The following is a 19,427-nucleotide window of genomic DNA, read 5'->3' as shown; positions in this document are numbered from 1 at the left end:
CCCCCCCCCCACTCGAGCGCGTGTTAAATGTGAGAGAACGGCCTTTCAGGATAATACTATTTTATTTTGCAAAATAGCACACAACAAAATAGCAGCATTCTGACAGCGTCTGACTTCTTCAGGTTAAAACACATCACTGTTTCGACAAGGGCATATTCTCCGTGTGTAAATGAGTCCGCCCGGTTATACAACGATTTGTCTGCATCGCCTTCGTCCAGCACCACCTTTCAATGAGGGGGAACCACCATGATGTGTGCGAGAGATGTATGTGCGAGAGCTGTGCCATGGATGTGCCAAGCGAGTACGTGTGAGCCCGGTACGTAACATGAAGGCGCTCGGTAATGTCACACAATAGTCACAAACGAAAGCTACCAGGGACTTCAACAGAATTTTTCAAGCACCTAACTGCCGAAGACATCACCAGTAGAGCGCAAGGTGAGAGTACGTACTCGGCTTATTTCCATCAACTCTGAACTCCATAAACCCATTATAATCGTGCATCATTTAAGAGTAAGTATCATCACGCGATCATCAGCAGCAACAGCAGCAGGAGCAGCAGCAAGCGAAATGATGCGATCATGCATCATGTGAGATGATGCATCATTTCGTATCAGTCTACGACCAAAGGCGTTTGGACTATCATACACGAGTAAATGGCCGTTTTCATCTCATTCAATCGAAATTAAATGATAACTTGGTCGCAAACTTGCCACCTGAAATGTGTACGACATAGCGCTGAAAGTTCAGGATATCCACAACCTTCCTGAAAAGGTTCACAATAATGCATAATAGTTCAAATCTAATCGATAAATATCACCATCTATTTCAGCAATTCTATATCAGCTCCTTCTTCTCGAAAGCGATTAAAACTCGTTATCACGAGGGACGGCGAGAACGAGCGACAGATGGCATTATCTGCTGCATGCTATATAACCTAAGATTACCTTCTTGACGAAATTATTGCTATTTTCAAAATGCACGAAATACGACACAGTTCTAAGTTCTACAGTTCATTCTGTAAATACATCAGTACATAACAAGCCTGATTTCGTCGCAAAGCGCCTATTTGCAGCTCATTTATCTCAAAACTGCATGCGAACGCCTAAAATTTATACAAGAGCCTTAACAGCTTCTGGTCGTGGTAGCATAAAAGGCATTTAACCGCACTTAGTAAGGTGGGAGAGGACATAAAGACCAAGTTCCTCACTTGCCCGTAAACGGAGGGTTGATGCTATCGTTATCGATTTAAGCGTCTTCTCTCGGTGATGTGACAAAAAATTAACAGGACCCAGACAACTGTCGCGGGTTTCTTCGCCACAGCTGCCCTTGGGCATTTTGCAATGTCTCATGAGCTTTCCAGTCAGTCGGGCCAAAAGATTTCGCCCGCCTCTTCGAATCGTACCCAGTGGCGACGGACCACGGAACTAGAATATTTCACCTTGACCATGAAGGCGGTCGTTTTTAGCAGTCTTTACGGGTAACATCGCCGCGTAGTCAGACGGCGCCCGGCCCCAGAGCAGCTACCACGTGCCCGACTGGGACCCGCATGCTAAGCAGGGTTTTCTTGCGACTGGTTTTGTGGTCCGTGCGCTGCCCCTTGCCGAGAGATTTCGCCGCGGACTGACCGTCAGGAGCAGCCACTCTGTCCGCGCTCAAGCAGGAGTGCAGGAGATGCGTCAGGGCAGTATATTTTCTGTGATTAGTAAACATTGGCCGATGTATAAGCAAGTGAAATTGGCATGGTGCATTAAATGCAAAGGGAGGTTGTTCGTCCTGCATTGGAACGTTTGTTTGTACTCCCTCAACCCTTTAAGTCTACACGTTATTTTGTTTTAAGATGTGCGTAGTTCCAGGTTGTAATATCTTGGTGAACGAGCAAAATAACTGAAGGTAGCTTGGAGATGTGCGCAAGATGCAAGGTTCCACACAGCGGAAATTCAGCCAAGTATGAAAGTGTAAGCTGAAATTGAATCAATACGCGTAGCACACAAAATACACGAATGGCATACAAGGGTACGACAGCTCGCAGAGCCGGCCTGCTGGTGTCCGTCTGACCTTAGCTGAGGCGGTCCGTACGGCGCGGCTGGCTGCTGCTGGCGACTGTGGCCGGCCGGCCGGGCCGGCGCGGCGCCGGGTCTGCATTTGCAGCCTCGCGGGCCCGCAGGCGCCGCGCGCGGGGTGAGCGACCGGGCTCCGCGGCCGAGACGCGCCGACTAACGCCTGGGCAGCGGGTGGAACGTGCAGTGTCCGGAGGAAACGGGCAACAGCGCTACGCAACGTCCGAAGGAAACGGGTTACAGCGTTAGGCAACGTCCGGAGGAAACGGGTAACAGCGTTAGGCAACGTCGGGGGGGGAAACGGGTAACAGCGCTAGGCAACGTCCGGAGGCAACGGGTAACAGCGCTAGGCAACGTCCGGAGGAAACGGGTAACAGCGCTAGGCAACGTCCGGAGGAATGGGATAATAGCGCCAGGGGACGTGCGGAGGAAAAGGAATAACAGCGCCAGGAGACGTCCGGAGGGAAGCAATAACAGCGCCAGGAGGCGTCCGGAGGGAGGGAATAACAGCGCCATGAGACGTACGGAGGGAAGGAATAACAGCGCCAGGAGACGTCCGGAGGAAAAGGAATAACAGCGCCAGGAGACGTCCGGAGGGAAGCAATAACAGCGCCAGGAGGCGTCCGGAGGGAGGGAATAACAGCGCCATGAGACGTACGGAGGGAAGGAATAACAGCGCCAGGAGACGTCCGGGGGAAAAGGAATAACAGCGCCAGGAGACGTCCGGAGGAAAAGGATAACAGCGCCAGGAGGCGTCCGGAGGAAAAGGAATAACAGCGCCAGGAGACGTCCGGAGGAAAAGGATGACAGCGCCAGGAGGCGTCTGGAAGAACAAAATAACAGCGCCATGAGACGTCCGGAGAGATGGAATCACAACCACGGGGACGTCAGGAGAGGCGGAGTTGCGGCCGGAGGGGGGGGGGGGGGGTAGACAGATCAGACAGAGACCGGATGACCACATCTTGAGACGGTATGTAACAGCAATGCAAGTGCCATAACCATCAGCAATTTTCTTCCATCTCATGCGAAATCTACAAGATATTTCTCATGCGCGATAGTGTGTTTGATGACAGATACCAACGTAAGGTTTGTTTTCTTTAATTCTCTAGGTTCATACAGGGTGGGCAAATGTAGTTGTTCTTGGTTGTCATAAGATCGGTTGAATTAACTGTAAAATAGCTGATAGTCGAATGCCTCCACAAATACAAAACCATGCCGTTTTTTTGCCGCTTTTCATGCCGTTTTTTGGTACAAAATCCATGCTTTTTTGCGTTAGTTTACTTGATTAAGTATGAGAGGAAATGTTACACATTTGAAAAGATTAAAGCAGGCATCGGCATTTATGAAATGAGCTCACTTATCACTATTTACATATTTTTACGGGGAAAAGACTTTTCTAGACAACATGCTTTCTCTGTTTAGCAAATGTACTCCTAAAATGTCATTGTTTGATTATGTCATCGTGTCATGCGCAGGGAACTTTCAAAACATTGATTGGGAGTCAATTGACGGCCCCTATGCCTGGAAAGCGTGCTCACGAACGCCAGATGCGTGCGACTCGGCAACCGCTTTTTGTTGGCCTTGATCGTGGCATAGCTTATGGCATGACAGGGTTTGAATGGCGTTATCGCATCATGTTTGCCTAGATGACCCAAAAATAGTCTCCCCGAAATAGCCTGCAAATCTTCGTGAGCGTTTAGCCAAGAAACTGGAAAGTTTTAGGTCTCCTTTATGGATTATGCATCGTCCACTGTCATTCAACAGTCGCACAGAGAATAGCAACAAAAGGGCCACATATATGTTATTCTGTACGCTGCGTGGATTTTTCACTACATTTTACATTTTACATGTGCTTTTCTGAACATTTCTACATTTGTTCACATGCAACAAAGACGCTTTCATGATTCCCTGAAATACCGGGAAAATAGTTCGAAATGTCTCAGAAAAGCACTTCACGGACAGGAGACAAAAACAGACCGGACGTGACCAACAACTTGTTGCTGAAAATATAATTATAACGTTTATTTTCCATACGCCGATCCCTGGCTGGAGCCGTAGCCCTGACCTCCGGTCGGGCCACGTCCCCTTTTGACGTTGCTGCGACCCTCCTCCTCGCCATACGCGTTGAGGAACTTTGCCTCACCCTCGTACTCGACGTCGGCCACAAAGCCAGATTCGCCCTGGACCGAATAGGAGACGGTCTGGAGTCGGCCGTCGGGCAGCACGACGCTGTACTGGCCCTGCACCTCCTCACCGTTGGACTCCTCGGCCGCGCCAAAGTCGTTACCACGGACATCCAGGACGTCGTAGCTGAATGAGTAGGGCGTAGGAGGCTCTGTCTGTCCGTAGCCTCCGTTGGACTGCTGGCCATAACCTCCGTTGGACTGCTGGCTGTAGCCTCCGTTGGACTGCTGACCATAGCCTCCGTTGGACTGCTGGCTGTAACCTCCGTTGGACTGCTGGCTATAACCTCCGTTGGACTGCTGGCTGTAGCCTCCGCCAGACTGCTGGCTGTAACCTCCGTTGGACTGCTGGCTGTAGCCTTCGTTGGACTGTTGACCATAGCCTCCAATGCTGGACTGCTGGCCATAGCCTCCGTTGGACTGCTGACCGTAGGTCGGCTTCAGGCTAGACTCAAATGGTCTCCTCCGAGACTGCAGACCATAGCCTGATGATGCCGATGACGACCCATATTGAGACTGGGCACCAGAAGGGGCACCGTACTGGGACTGGGCACCGGAGGGAGCACCGTACTGGGACTGAGCACGAGAGGGAGCACCGTATTGGGACTGAGCACCAGAGGGAGCACCGTACTGGGACTGAGCACCGGACGGAGCACCGTGCTGGGTCTGGGCACCAGAGCCATGTCGATCCGCTGTAGCCACGAAGGCAAGGGCAGCTATAATCAGGATCTTCATGCTTGCCGAGAGGACTAGTTGAAGCAACTGTGCCTGGCCCACCGAGTCTCGCAGTTTTATACCGTGTCCGCTCGTGAGCATTCAATCACCGCCTTGGCAGCACCGACACGGAATCATGATTGCACAATCTGGCTGAAATGAGTATGCAGATTGTACGAGGTGTCGCGGGCGATCCGTGAGGAGATCAGAGCACGGGTGTTTCCTCACCTGACATCGGCACCGGTTTGTATATCATGTTCGGCGGATTGACCCGAAACACAGTGGGCAGCCAGCCCTCTGCTCAAACACGGCCTGGCCTCTACGATCCCAGTACGTAAACAGTCGTATTGCAACTCTTCGTATGTGAGACTTGAGAAGCAATGAAGTTGGGTGCACCTTGTAGACGAATAACTGTGAGACATAAGGGCATAAAGATATCCGGCCAGCCAAGGAGCACAAGGATCCATCGGGGCTGGCATGCCTCACGTTCCGTACACATCCTCAAAACTAATCACCCGACCTACATAAATTTAGCTATAAATGAGATCTTTAGACCAATAGAACTTGTCGAAGCAGTTTTTCAATATTGCTAGAGAGGGACTTTCCACAGCTTGGTTTGTTCGCCTATTCCAATGGTTCACTTCTCTTTCACTAAATGACATCTGCCTCTTCATAGTTCTACTCCTACCTTTTGCTAAATGAAACTGGTTTCCTCTATGTCTCGGCCTAATTTCCAGTGCTCCATGTAGATATACCTTGTCAGTCCCCTTCATAGTATTGTTCACCTCCATCAGATCCCCTCTAAGTTTGCAATATTTCATTGAATACAAATCCAAGGCCTAAGCCTATCCCTATATTATACGTCGCCAATTCCATTCATCATCCTAGTTGCTTTCCGCTGTGCTCTTCTACACATTTTTCTATACCCTACGCCCTGTGCTCTTTCGCCAGTCTATCTACACCCTATTGGAAGCGTGCGGACCAAGCCTGTACACAATACTCTTGGTGTGGTCTGACATAAGCCAAGAACAACTTCTCGACAACATTCCTACTCTTGTAATGGGCGTTCCTGTTAATAAGTCCAAGCATCCGAGGCGCCTTGCTCCTAGCAGTCCCACCTTGCCTTTCACTCTACAAATCCTTAGAAATTGTAAGCCCTAAATCCTTTTCTTCCTTAATTTGGTCTAGCTCCTGACCTCCCATTTTATAGCTAATACCCTCATTGCTGAAACTACCCAAGCGCATCACCTTACATTTGTCGTAATTGAATGGCATTTGCCACAGAGAAGCCCAGTTGACTAGTTTATTCAAATCAAGTTTAAATTAGTTCACCTGTTCAGCACCTTGCTCCATAGCCCTAGCTCAATATTATTCACAAAAATAATAAAGAGCAAAGAGTCCAACAACATCCGCTGTAGAAGGCTACTCTCTAGTAGCTCCCACTGATATTTTGTACCATTGAGCACCACTCTGCTTTCTGTTTAGAAGTCAAGTCCTCACCCAGCCAACAGTTTTTCCCTCAATGCCATGCGAATTTAACCGATAAAGCAGACGCTGGCGTGGCATCTTATAAAATGCCTTCCTAAAATCTGGAAAGACAACATTTGAACCATTGCCTTCATCTCCGCCTCCGTGGTCTTGGGGAAAGATGCTGGACTCGTAATCCAGCGGCGCTGGGTACGAGTCCCAGAGTGGACGCATTGTTTGACCCGACTGAAAAGGAAAGGCCAGCTGGCAACTGGCCAACGAGGTTCAACCCAGACCCGAGGCGGCCGTGTCGCAGCATTGTGCGGCACGTAAAACCCTCCGCATCCCTGTCTGGCGAAAGGGCGTAGGCAAAATTAGCTGTGGAACTGGACGGCACGCTTGGGTGGTGGGTTCGGGGTACACGCAACAAGCTATGCTTAGCAGGTACTCTGAATCCGAAGTCACCCTTACAAACCATTCGGAATAAATTTATTTGTTAAAAAAAATCTCTCTGACTAGTAATCTGCCCCATGAACTCTAGATGATGTGCCGAACAGAACCTACCTGAAAGAAAACCATGGTGACTTCTATTTATCAACTGATGCCTTTCTAAGTGTGACTGAATGCTAGCCTTAATCTCTAAGGCCTTACAAACTAGCGAGGTTAAACTCACAGGCCTGTACTTGCTGACACTTCTTAAGTCCCCTTCTAAAAAATCGGTACTACATTGGCATTGCGCCAGTCCTCGGGTCTTCTGAGAAACTCAATGATCCATTAAATATTAGCATAAGAGGATAAGCTAGAGCACTGACGCACTCATTCAACATCCTTCCATATATCTGATCAGATCCGACCACTTTATTAACCTTGATTTCCATCGATCTACCCTTTACTATACCCAAGGTAATCGTCAAATCTAAAAGGCTGCCTTCAGTCAAGTTTTGCCTAATTTGGAGGAGATTATACATAGTCTCCTCTGTAAAAATCGAAGGAAACTGCCTACTAAGGGCATCTACAATGTGCCTGTGCTCCACTAAAGACTTTCCACGTTCCTCGAGAGGGCCGACGGGTCTCTTAGATATGACTTTGTAGTAATTAAAAAACTTCTTAAAGTCGCCAGAGCTAGTCTCTGCTAGCCGCATTTCTGATAATGTTTTGCCTACCCCGATTTCCTGCTTAAGCTTTTTTGTTGCAATCCTATACTCTTGCTTGCTGCTTTCTGTGTCTCGCACTGTTTGCCCATCATTGCCCATCATCTTCTTTACTGCCATCAAATTGCGCCAGCCATGATAGCTTCCTAGAGCTATTTTCTCGCAATTTTCTAAAAGATATGAACCTTTCTGTCCTTCTTCTAAACTATCCTTGAATGCTTCCCACATTTGATGTACAGTGAGACCAGATAGAGCATTCTCCCACTGGATGCTGGCAAGAAAGGCTGTAAGTGCTTCAAATCTACCCGTAGGAAAAATAGAAATAAGGGTATGATTAGTCTTACCTGAAAAAATATAGACACGTTGAAAACCCTACAATATTATGGTCACAGTTTCAAAGTGCCTTACCTACTGCCAAAGCATCTACCTGCCCCTCCTCATTAGTCATAACCAGATCCAAAGTCTTTTCTCCCCCAGTGGGTTCGCACGCCACCTGCCGAGGAAATTTTCTCGTAATCCCCCAGCATCACACATTTTCCTTTCATACCTCTGCCAATTTCTTCACGTATTTCTGTGTCCAGATTCTGGCAACTATTCGGAGGCCTGTAGAAGGCTCCAATGCGTAGATTGTTGCCCTTTGACACAACCAAATCTAGCCAGAGGGATTCTACACTATGGCCAGTCGTCATACTTTCAACATTTTCACAGTATATTCTGCCTCACATATACTAATATCTCTCCTCCTTTTTCACTTTTCTGTGAAATGTTGACGTATTATTGTAACCAGATACTTCAAATTTATGTAAACTATCCCCGAAAAGCTGCTCGCTCATCCAAGATTCAGAAACAGCTGCCTGGTTCTCATCAAATGATCGCTACCCCGGGAATGATCGGCGGTGGGAATGAACCCACCGCCGACTCGCCACGAATCCATTATCTTCGCACGGGGCTACAAATGTGATCGTGATCGAAAATCGAATTTGATCTATATGATCGATGCTGAGATTAGAAAAAATGGAAATTGCCATCCTACATGTGCCCCTCCCATCTTAAGATGGCTGCTATCATATGACGTCACGCAAAGCTGGTCTGCTCAGAATGGGAATATTTTGTGGAAAAGTGGAGCCAAACATGTTCATTTAAATTACGTGGTATCTCCACCCACCAAGATTGCTTACCTTCACCGGAGGAATGTTCATTATGTATTTGCATGTGCGTTAGGTTTGAATAACGTGAGAAGAAGTGAACGTTTGTGACTGAGACGGCGGACAGCGCAAGTATTTAGCGACATGTGCATTGGTGGGCTTTGGAACATGAGCGTCACAAAACCACTCGATGTGCCGCTGGTATGTGCCTGCTTGCAAACACAACGACCCTTGCAACGAACTGAACATAGAAGTAAACCATGCTTACCAAAGCTAAAGTACCCTTCAAAATAGTCACTGCGCTAAATCCGACGGGCAGAAATCAAAGCCTTTGTGCGACGTTTCGTTGAATTCGCAGGAATTCCCAAGGTAGTGGCTTCATATGTGCACACCTTTTTGCTCAAAGAGCGGACTTTAAGCTCTCATACCAAGAATCATGTTATTTAATGTATTGAATTCATGGTGGTGGACAGGGAGTCCAATGGCATTTCCTTACCGTAGCAGCTGCTTTAAACCGAAATTCTCAGCTATTCAAAAAGACATTACGAAAAATTAGGATTACTAACCAAATCGGATACTCCGGATGAACTATAAGTGACAAGCGCAAAAATGTTCATGGACTCTGCGTGACAACTATGAGTGATAAGTACAAAAAGGTGGGATGCTTCCTGTAAAGCTGGATATAGATGCGCAGCTTTGACTCAGGCCCGGAAAATGGAGTGCGCAGAACGTAGAATGTACCTTTTCACTTAGAGCCGCAATATCTTCATCAATCCTAAACAAGTTGACAGTGCGTCGCCATTTATGGACAACTTCATAACAACAGTGGTCACACTGGCTGACAACTTCATGACAACACTGGTAACACTGGCTGACAACATTGGCGGAAATAGACCAGTAAGAAATGGAAAGAAAAATGCTGACAAGATTATCAGCATCGTGTTTAGTTCCCCCATCGTAGTTAAGTTTAGTGTTTCAGTCACCCAGAAGCAGATTTACAGCAAAGTGAGCTGGAGCAAAAGAAATTCCTGACAAAACTATCAGCACCATGTTTATTTTCCGTAGGCCGATCGCTGGCTGGAGCCGTATCCCTGACTTCCGGTCGGGCCACGTCCCCTCTTGACGTTGCTGCGGCCCTCCTCCTCGCCGTAGGCGTTGAAGAACGTGACCTCGCCCTCGTACTCGACGTCGGCCACAAAGCCAGAGTCGCCTGGGCCGTATAGGAGACGGTCTGGAGTCGGTCATCGGGCAGCACGACGCTGTACTGGCCCTGCACCTCCTCACCGTTGGACTCCTCGTCCGCGCCAAAGACGTTACCAGGCACGTCCAGTACGTCGTAGCTGAACGAGCACGGCGTAGGAGGCCTGGCCTGCCCGTAGCCTCCGTTAGACTGCTGACCGTACCCCCCGCCGGACTGCTGGCTGCCACCTCCGTTAGACTGTTGGCGCTCCCCCCCCCCGAACTGCTGGCCACTGGCCACATCCCACGCCGAACTGCTGGCTGTAACCTCCGTTGGACTGTCGACTGTAGGCTCCGTTGGTGGATTGCTGTCCGTACCCTCCGTTGCTGGGCTGCTGGTCATAGCTCCCGTTGCTTGGCTGCTAGCTGTAGCCCCCGTTGGACTGCTGGCCGGAGGTTGCCTTTAGGCAAAACTTAGATGGTCTCTTCCGAGACTGCGAACCGTAGCCTGACGATGCCGATTACGACCCATATCGAGACTGGGAGCCAGAGGGAGTGCCGTACTAGGACTGAGCACCAGAGGAAGCACCGTACTGGGACTGGGCATCAGGGAGAGCACCGTACTGGGACTGGGCATTAGGGAGAGCACCGTACTGGGACCGGGCACCAGAGGGAGCACCGCACTGGGACTGGGCACCCGAAGGAGCACCATACTGATTGGGCACCAGAGCCACGCCGGTCTCCTGCAACCACTCCAGCGAGGGCAGCTACAACCAGGATCTTTTCACTTGCTGAGAGGACTAGTTTGAGCAACTGTGATTGGCCCACTGAGTTTGACCGTTTCATACCGTATTCGCTGGTGAGCTTTCAGTCGCCGCCTTGTAGGCGGCGGCGACGGCAGCAGCACGATTGCGCAATTGAGATGAAAATGAGAATGCAAATAGTACGAGGTGTCGCGGGCGATCCGTGAGGAGATCAGAGCACAGGTGTTTCCTCACCTGCCATTGGCACTCGTGCGTGAATCATGCTTGGCAGATTGACCCGAACCACGGAGGGCGTCGTGCCGGTGCGTGACCTCGTAAATACAGCTCTTACATTATGACCTGCCGCTGAGCGGCGTAGTTGTACCGAGGAATTGTAAGACCTGCTCTATATGCGGCTTGGGACTGGCTCTTGGGGGCGCCCGACATGGTGTCCGTATGCCCACCGGTCGAAGAGGTCCGACGCTGTGCTGCGGCCACCAGTCGTGACTGTAGTTTGGATGGGTCATCTTTCTCTTGCCTTGTCCTCTCCTGCAAATGAATAGAAGCTGTTCGGGCATACAGGATATGGTGTTTGGGGTATCTTTGGTCAGTATGTATGGTTATTAGCTTGTACCAAAATAACTCGAAGAAATGTAAGACGTCGGATTGAGTTTAGAATGCATCTAAGGTATTGCTCGTTCCACGTAGTTTATGCTTGCAGTGGTATATCCTGTAAGTTGTTCTAATATGCTTACACTTTCAGAAACATTCTTGTAAGGTATATGCCTAAAGCTCTACAGCTTGTCCCGATCCAGTTTATATCTGCTCGTATGAAGTTGGTTGGCACGGCCCCACCGGCGAGCATTGCCACATGTGCTGCGTGCGCCATTTTGGAATCAATGTCCCTGCCGTGGTGACGGCTGATCTCATATATTTCTGAAAACTAGTTGGGCTCTTTCGCTATATCACGATAACGACAATCGTGACTATAACAGCACAAGGCGAGCGTTCGGTTGGTAAGCTCCTGACGTATAATTCAATATTTGTGCAGGCGTTACTCTGGCCATGCGCTTTCGCGCACTGGTGATTGGAGTATGGTGGGCGTCAAGGTCGGGCGGACTTGGTAGGGTTAATGTGTTCAGCGAGCTTTTGGTTAAGTTTTAGAATGATGTTTCTTTTTTCAAAGTGAACGGGATTATGTTTTGAGCGTAGACGGGGTATGCGATAAACAAAATATGGTCAGGTTTATCACGGAAGTGAAAAGAAATAGTTGGGCTGTGACGGTATCTTCTTAAGATTTTATTTTAGGTAACCTGTACAAACCATGTTTCCATGCTTCCTACCGAACGGAAGAAAGGAGAACTTGGCTGATTGAGAAGCGTTACTCGTCTGCTTCGGCAATAGCAGACAGCACACCCCAAAATCACCTCAACCGTCGCCCACCAAAATGGACTGGACTGGGCAAAGCGGGCTAGGCCCATTCGCTTAGGGTGCGTCTGTCCGCCTGTCCGTCCCATTCTACAAGTCGTTGTGACCGGCCCGAACAGCGCGTCACTGAGTTTTGCGATTTGTACACGCTGCGCCGGAGTGTGAGGCGTTTTTCCATGAGTAGCTCGCGAGGCTCCGCGGTCCGGGGTTCGGGCGTGGCACGTGCTGTATGGTGCACTTTTGGCTCATTGATTTTCCGCGGGAGCAAATGTGACCGACAACAAAGCTGGCGAGCAGCCGTTCTATGGCCACATCTCGCTAACCAGCGGTCGGAGCGACAGGAAATCGTCACGACTCGGTAGCGACAGGAAGTCGGCACGACTCGGCAGCGACAGGAAGTCGGTAGGACTCGGTAGCGACAGGAAATTGGCACGAATCGGCAGCGACAGGAAGTCGGCACGACTCGGTAGCGACAGGAAGTCAGCACGACTCGGTAGCGAGTCGGCAGGGGAGTCGCGTGGCTCTAGACGTGCAGTCGACGTGCCACACCCCGCGTGCACAGAGGTGGTAAAGATAGCTCCGCTCGGTTTTCACGGTTTTTACGTTGAATACCTATTTCGGCAGCCAGAGTGAGTGGTGGCGCGAGTCAAATTTCAAAGCGTTGACCAGCGAACCGTCCGCAATTCATATAGCCGATATGAATTTGTGCAACTCACGACTGCGCCAGTAATCGAAGGGAAAGTCGGGAATGCCGGCCTCTCGGAAAGTGGCGCCTAATACAAAACGCCATCGTCGAGTCAGCAGCCATGTCATCCTTCCCTCTTATTATCTTCTTTACTTCAGCCTAAATCCCCGCGATGCCCCTTCGACCGGGGCATGCTGCATGCCTCAGCCACCTGTGGGCTGATATGTCCCCTGTGGAGGGACCTACCGGGCGCCCAGCGCACGCCCCACAGAGGGGTTCCTGCGCGGACTCAGCCTCGGCGGTTGGCCTCCCAGGTGCATGTAATCCTGCCTTCCGTTATCCACTCTCCATCTCATAGCCCTGAAAAAGTCATGTCTGGCCGGAAGGGCTCCAAATCAAACAATTAACGGTAGCCATTCTCTCGATGAAATTCACACCATCGCGTGAACCGGGCCAATGCCTGCTCTCACCACAAATTGAGTAGTTATTTTGTGGCTATCTCGTCCAAACATCAACTTTAGTTAAAGGGCTGCGATCTCGCATTTTTGCGTCGCCAAAATGCCACCGATCGGTGGCTCAGTTGTCACCGGTGAGCATTGTAAGCAGCTGAACAACCAAACGTGCACATGCCGAATACAACTGTCTTGCTTTAGTTTATTCATTCGTTGCGGAGAAAAAGGTCAGCCTAAGTGATAATCGAACGCAGTACTCAAGCCCAATGGTTTGAGAAACGCCAATGGAACCACACACATCGGGCGAAGAATAATTTACAATGAGTGCGTTAACAGGACTCAACAAATTTAGTCATTTTTTCTTCAGTAGAGCCCGCTGCTACGGCAAACAGTGCTCCAATTGAATTTGTGAGGTGTGCTTTGTAGTCAATGCAGAGTCTGACCACGCAAACACGTTGCAGCAGTATTGAGCAAATGTGCAGCAGCGAAATTAAGAGAATATTGGCTTTTACAACGGCAGCAAGAACGGTTTCCTTGATGCTTTTGTAATGCATGACAGTGCTTCAGCAGCAGTGGTTGTCTCAATAAGCAGTACACCTGAATGCCCCAAAATATTGTTCTGGGTAATTTATTTTACTGTTTTGATATGCTTCACCAGCTTTGAAGCATGACCCTATAGGGCAAAATAGGGAAGCGCTATGGCAGCGTTTGTCTCAGACTCGAATTAATGCTTTCCCAATGGGCTCACGATTGCGTACTGAAACAGACAGTATGTCATACTATATGATGTGCATACTCAGCACATCACAAGCGGCTGCATACGGGCAGCTCGGCAACCAGAATTGGGATCGGTCAGGAACTCCTATGGACGGTGTTCAATGCATCCTGAAATAAGGCGAGCGCAAATCGCTCAGAGAAACGTAACAGGCCTTTCCTTTGTTCTGAAGCCAATGTCCCACAATTGAAGATATTGAAGCAGGCATTAGATATGATTGAAGAAGTACACTTATAACTCTTGCATGTACTTTTAAGTGAAAAAGAGTGTTCCAGACGGCACAATTTCTTTGTTTAGTGACCATGCTTCTCAATAAGTCATTTTTGATTGCGACATCGTGCCACGCACATTGGGAGGCAAATGACGTCTCTTATGTCTGGACATCGTGCTCTCGAGCGCCAGATGTTAAAGACTCGACACTCATATTCTGTTTGGCCTTGATCGGCGTATAGATACTGGAATGGCAGGATTTCAATAACAACATTATGACATCATGGATGCTTGCTTCCGCGACTGGAGGGGTTTAGGCCTTAGAAATGACAGGGCTGTGAACTGCACCAAATGATGTTCAAGACGGCCATTTCAGTTCAAAAGCTATACAAATGTGGCCCACTCTCTATAAAGGAGCCAGCTCCGCCACTTAGCAAGGCGAGCCGGCAAGCACTTGCTTGCCCATTGGTTAAATTTAGGTGGCAAACCAACGCTGGGGTCCAAACCAACGTTAGGGGGCCAGGGGTTTTACAAAAGGATACAGATCGACATCCGGTGGTTGTAGGGCATCTATCGTGGCGCTGCAAATCTGCGCAACTCCATGCGTACAATAACTACGGGTGAGCATAGATTATTTATGCATCATTTTTCTTTAGTCAGCAAACATAATAAACATGACACAACAAACATTTTCTGATTAATTTATTGTTTCGACCACATACACTTTCCACAACCAATTAACACATTGACATACCTCAAACACCAAACATATTGTTATGCTCCAAAGCATTTCGGACTGTGCAATTATAAGTGCTCTAAGAATGCATGCAAATACGCAGCAAGGAAGAAAAACTGAGTCACGAACAAACGGTCATCCGAAAGCAGATTTACAGCAAAGTGAGCTGGAGCAAAACAAATTACTGACAAAGTTATCATCACCATGTTTATTTTCCATACGCCGATCCCTGGCTGGAGCCGTAACCCTGACCTCCGGTCGGGCCACGTCCCCTCTTGACGTTGCTGCGACCCTCCTCCTCGCCGTAGGCGTTGAAGAACTTGGCCTCGCCCTCGTACTCGACGTCGGCCACAAAGCCAGAATCTCCCTCAACCGAGTAGGAGACGGTCTGGAGTCGGCCGTCGGGCAGCACGACGCTGTACTGGCCCTGCACCTCCTCACCGTTGGACTCCTCGGCCGCGCCAAAGTCATTGCCACGCACATCCAGCACGTCGTAGCTGAACGAGTACGGCGTAGGAGGCTCGGTCTGTCCGTAGCCTCTGTTGGACTGCTGGCCATAGCCTCCGTTGGACTGCTGGCCATAGCCTCCGTTGGACTGCTGACCATAGCCTCCGTTTGACTGCTGGCCATAACCTCCATTGGACTGCTGGCTGTACCCTCCGTTGGACTGCTGGCTGTAACCTCCGTTGGACTGCTGTCCGTAGCCTCCGTTGGACTGCTGGCCATAGCCTCCGTTGGACTGCTGGCCGTAGGTCGGCTTCAGGCTAGACTCAAATGGTCTCCTCCGAGACTGCAGACCATAGCCTGACGATGCCAATGAAGACCCATGTTGAGACTGGGCACCAGAGGGAGCACCGTACTGGGACTGGGCACCAGAGGGAGCACCGTACTGAGACTGGGTACCAGAGCGAGCACCGTACTGGGACTGGGTACCAGAGGGAGTACCGTACTGGGATTGAGCACCAGAGGGAGCACCGTACTGGGACTGAGCACCGGAGGGAGCACCGTACTGGGACCGAGCACCAGAGGGAGCACCGTGCTGGGTCTGGGCACCAGAGCCACGTCGATCCGCTGCAGCCACGAAGGCAAGGGCAGCTATAATCAGGATCTTCATGCTTGCCGAGAGGACTAGTTGGAGCAACTGTGCCTGGCCCACCGAGTCTCGCAGTTTTATACCGTATCCGCTCGTGAGCATTCAACCGCCGCCTTGGCAGCACCGACACGGAATCATGATTGCACAATCTGGCTGAAATGAGTATGCAGATTGTACGAGGTGTCGCGGGCGATCCGTGAGGAGATCAGAACATGGGTGTTTCCTCACCTGACATTGGCACGGGCTTGTATATCATACTCGGCGAATTGACCCGAAACACAGTGGGCAGCCAGCTTTTTACTCAAACACACCCTTGTCTTCAGAATCGGACAAAGCCTCGTGTAACGACTTTGTAACGCATTTCATCCGGCGCAAATATCCGCTCGCAAATATTCGTGTTTACAAAACCCCCTACCCACAAAGGTTTAGTTTTATTTCTTCTCATACGCATTTTTTTCCATTTGATTTCGTAGAATATGCGAATCGGTGCATCATATTTCGTAACATACGCAACTCTGTGCATCGCGCCGACATTTCTGCACACACGTGTATCTTTGCGCGAAATCTCTGCTCGTTGCATGCCGTCTTAAGCGCTTCGTTGCGCATGACATTCTCTGCCCAACGGAATCTTACTCATAAAATATCTGATATTTGAGCAAAAATTGTCATGCTGTTTCATCCTGCACGCGGCTGCGCTGCTGCTTCGCAGCCATCCGTTTCTACTTTCATTCCTTTCTTAGAAGACCGGTACTTACAGATCCTGTTTTCGCCCCAACGTGTACATTGCGTGCAGGCCCAAGGCGAGATCCTATCAGTTTCCGCATGGGACCTTACATAGCTGGTGAATGGTGTGATTACCTCCCGCTGCATTCATTTGACTTTATGGGCCGGTTGGTAAAACATCATGCGCTCGGGTCAACGTTCTGGTGTTCGTATTGCGCTTCTAAACTCTGTGCCACGCGTGTGTACATTGTTGTTGATTTGTGCCAATCGACGTCAGCATCTCGTCTTAGGCCTGTACGCGATGCATGCGCCGATTCCACAAAGCATGCCTTACTCTTCGCACCTGCGTGCTGGGAACTCACGCGAGGTGGGGGCGGGGGGGGGGGGGGGGGCATGCTCCGCGCGTCCCTCCACAGAAGCAGCTCCTCGCTGCTGAACTTATGAAATGTCCACGGCAGTTATCAGGGCCGAGTGTACATATGGAGGTGGTACACGTCATGCCTATGTGTCCTATTTGCTATAAGCAATTGGGTTAACATTCAGCTGATTAGGTGCCATGTGGCACCCAGCATGCGTCATTTTTTATCACTACACAAGACCAAAGCGAACCGATGATGACAGCGTTTTCGGACGTTCAAATCCAGGGCGTCTGGCCAGAACTGCATTATGTGCTGTGATATTTTTTAACGTGATATCACTCATCTCTCCTGTTGATTCGCTAATTCCCCATCCAATTCCCAACCATTAGGCATTTATCAGGACCCCGAAAGGTTCTGTACAAATACAGATGCAGACTGCTTATCGATAACATCAACAGTGTATCATTAATTGGTCGCCGGTCGGCAACCGTGATAAGCACGACACCAGAAAATCGTATAACCATATTTATTGTTTCAGTAACACGCTTACACATGAAACAAACAGACTGCCACACCTTCAAACATACTGTGTCATCCAACATCAGGTGTTTCTAGAGACACATTCTCAAAGATAGAAAACGAGAAGAGACGGGGCACGGCTAAACGGTCACACAAAAGCAGATAGGGAACAAAAGAACTGGAAAGAAAAGACTCTGACAAAGCTATCGGCACCGTGTTTAGTTTCCATACGCTGATCCCTGGCTGGAGCCGTAGCCCTGACCTCCGGTCGGGCCACGCCCCCTCTTGACGTTGCTGCGACCCTCCTCCTCGCCGTAGGCGTTGAAGAACTTGGCCTCGCCCTCGTACTCGACGTCGGCCACAAAGCCAGAGTCGCCCTGGACCGAGTAGGAGACGGTCTGGAGCCGGCCGTCGGGCAGCACGACGCTGTACTGACCCTGCACCTCCTCACCGTTGGACTCCTCGGCCGCGCCAAAGTCATTACCACGCACATCCAGCACGTCGTAGCTGAACGAGTACGGCGTAGGAGGCTCGGTCTGTCCGTAGCCTCCGTTGGACTGCTGGCCATAGCCTCCGTAGGACTGCTGGCCATAGCCTCCGCTGGACTGCTGTCCGTAGCCTCCGTTGGACTGCTGGCCATAGCCTCCGCTGGACTGCTGGCTGTAACCTCCGCTGGACTGCTGGCTGTAACCTCCGTTGGACTGCTGGCTGTAGCCTCCGTTGGACTGCTGGCTGTAACCCCCGCTCGACTGCTGGCCATAGCCTCCGTTGGACTGCTGACCGTAGGTCGGCTTCAGGCTGGACTCAAATGGTCTCCTCCGAGACTGCAGACCATAGCCTGATGATGCCGATGACGACCCATATTGAGACTGGGCACCAGAGGGGGCACCGTACTGGGCCTGAGCACCAGAGGGGACACCGTACTGGGACTGAGCACCAGAAGGGGCACCGTACTGGGATTGAGCACCAGAGGGGGCACCGTACTGGGACTGAGCACCAGAGGGGGCACCGTACTGGGATTGAGCACCAGAGGGGGCACCGTACTGGGACTGGGCACCAAAGCCACGTCGATCCGCTGCAGCCACGAAGGCAAGGGCAGCTATAATCAGGATCTGCATGCTTGCCGAGAGGACTAGTTGGAGCAACTGTGCCTGGCCCACCGAGTCTCGCAGCTTTATACCGTATCCGCTCGTGAGCATTCACTCGCAGCACCGACACGGAGTCATGATTGCACAATCCGGCCGAAATGAGTATGCAGATACTACGAGGTGTCGTGGGCGATCCCTGAGGAGATCAGAGCACGGGTATTTCCTCACCTGGCATTGACACTAGTTTGTATATCATGCTCGGCGGATTGATCCGTAACACCGTGGGCAGCCACCCCTTTACTCAAACACAGCCTGACCTCCAGGATTCCAGTACACGAGTCGTCATATTACAGTTCTTCGTATGTGAAACTTAAGAATGATCTTATCGCGACCATGATATCTGCATTGTCCCCATGCGCAGAATTTTGCTCCAAATATTCCTATTCATAAGATATCGCACACGTCGTGATGTCTGCGGCATTTATGCACGCGCGCATTCTTCCACACCGGATTTCGTCGTACATGCTATTCTTTGTTAGGCGATTTGTCGCACTCGAAGCTCCTTGTATCGCACGGAGCTCTTTGTATCGCACGGAGCTCTTTGTATTTGCCTCTACGGTTCTTCATGTCGCGTTTCTGCTCGCTGCATTTCTTCACAAACGTGGCTCTTTGTATCACCATTTTTGCCGAACAGAATCATTTAAATGAAGCATATGGCAT

At 50.1% G+C, this 19,427-nt stretch overlaps 1 protein-coding gene across 1 annotated transcript in view; it reads right to left on the bottom strand.

Moving 5' to 3' along the window:
- The window catches only part of LOC119104180 (pro-resilin-like), a gene marked incomplete at its 5' end in the record, with an annotated part of 35,889 nt that extends 17,401 nt beyond the window's left edge, over nt 1-18,488 (bottom strand). Inside the window, 4 exons of the mRNA XM_037227858.1 lie at nt 4,179-4,392; nt 9,814-9,927; nt 15,178-15,422; nt 17,851-18,488. Of these exons, the coding sequence (XP_037083753.1) occupies nt 4,179-4,392; nt 9,814-9,927; nt 15,178-15,422; nt 17,851-18,488 (1,211 nt within the window). The remainder of the gene's footprint in view (nt 1-4,178; nt 4,393-9,813; nt 9,928-15,177; nt 15,423-17,850) is intronic.
- Between the last annotated feature and the right edge of the window lie 939 nt (nt 18,489-19,427).

This window comes from Pollicipes pollicipes, unplaced genomic scaffold, assembly GCF_011947565.3.
Source record: "Pollicipes pollicipes isolate AB1234 unplaced genomic scaffold, Ppol_2.1 Scaffold_6049;HRSCAF=7174_pilon_pilon_pilon, whole genome shotgun sequence".
Taxonomy (NCBI): Eukaryota; Metazoa; Arthropoda; class Thecostraca; order Pollicipedomorpha; family Pollicipedidae; genus Pollicipes; species Pollicipes pollicipes.
This window is presented reverse-complemented; position numbering and strand designations above follow the sequence as displayed.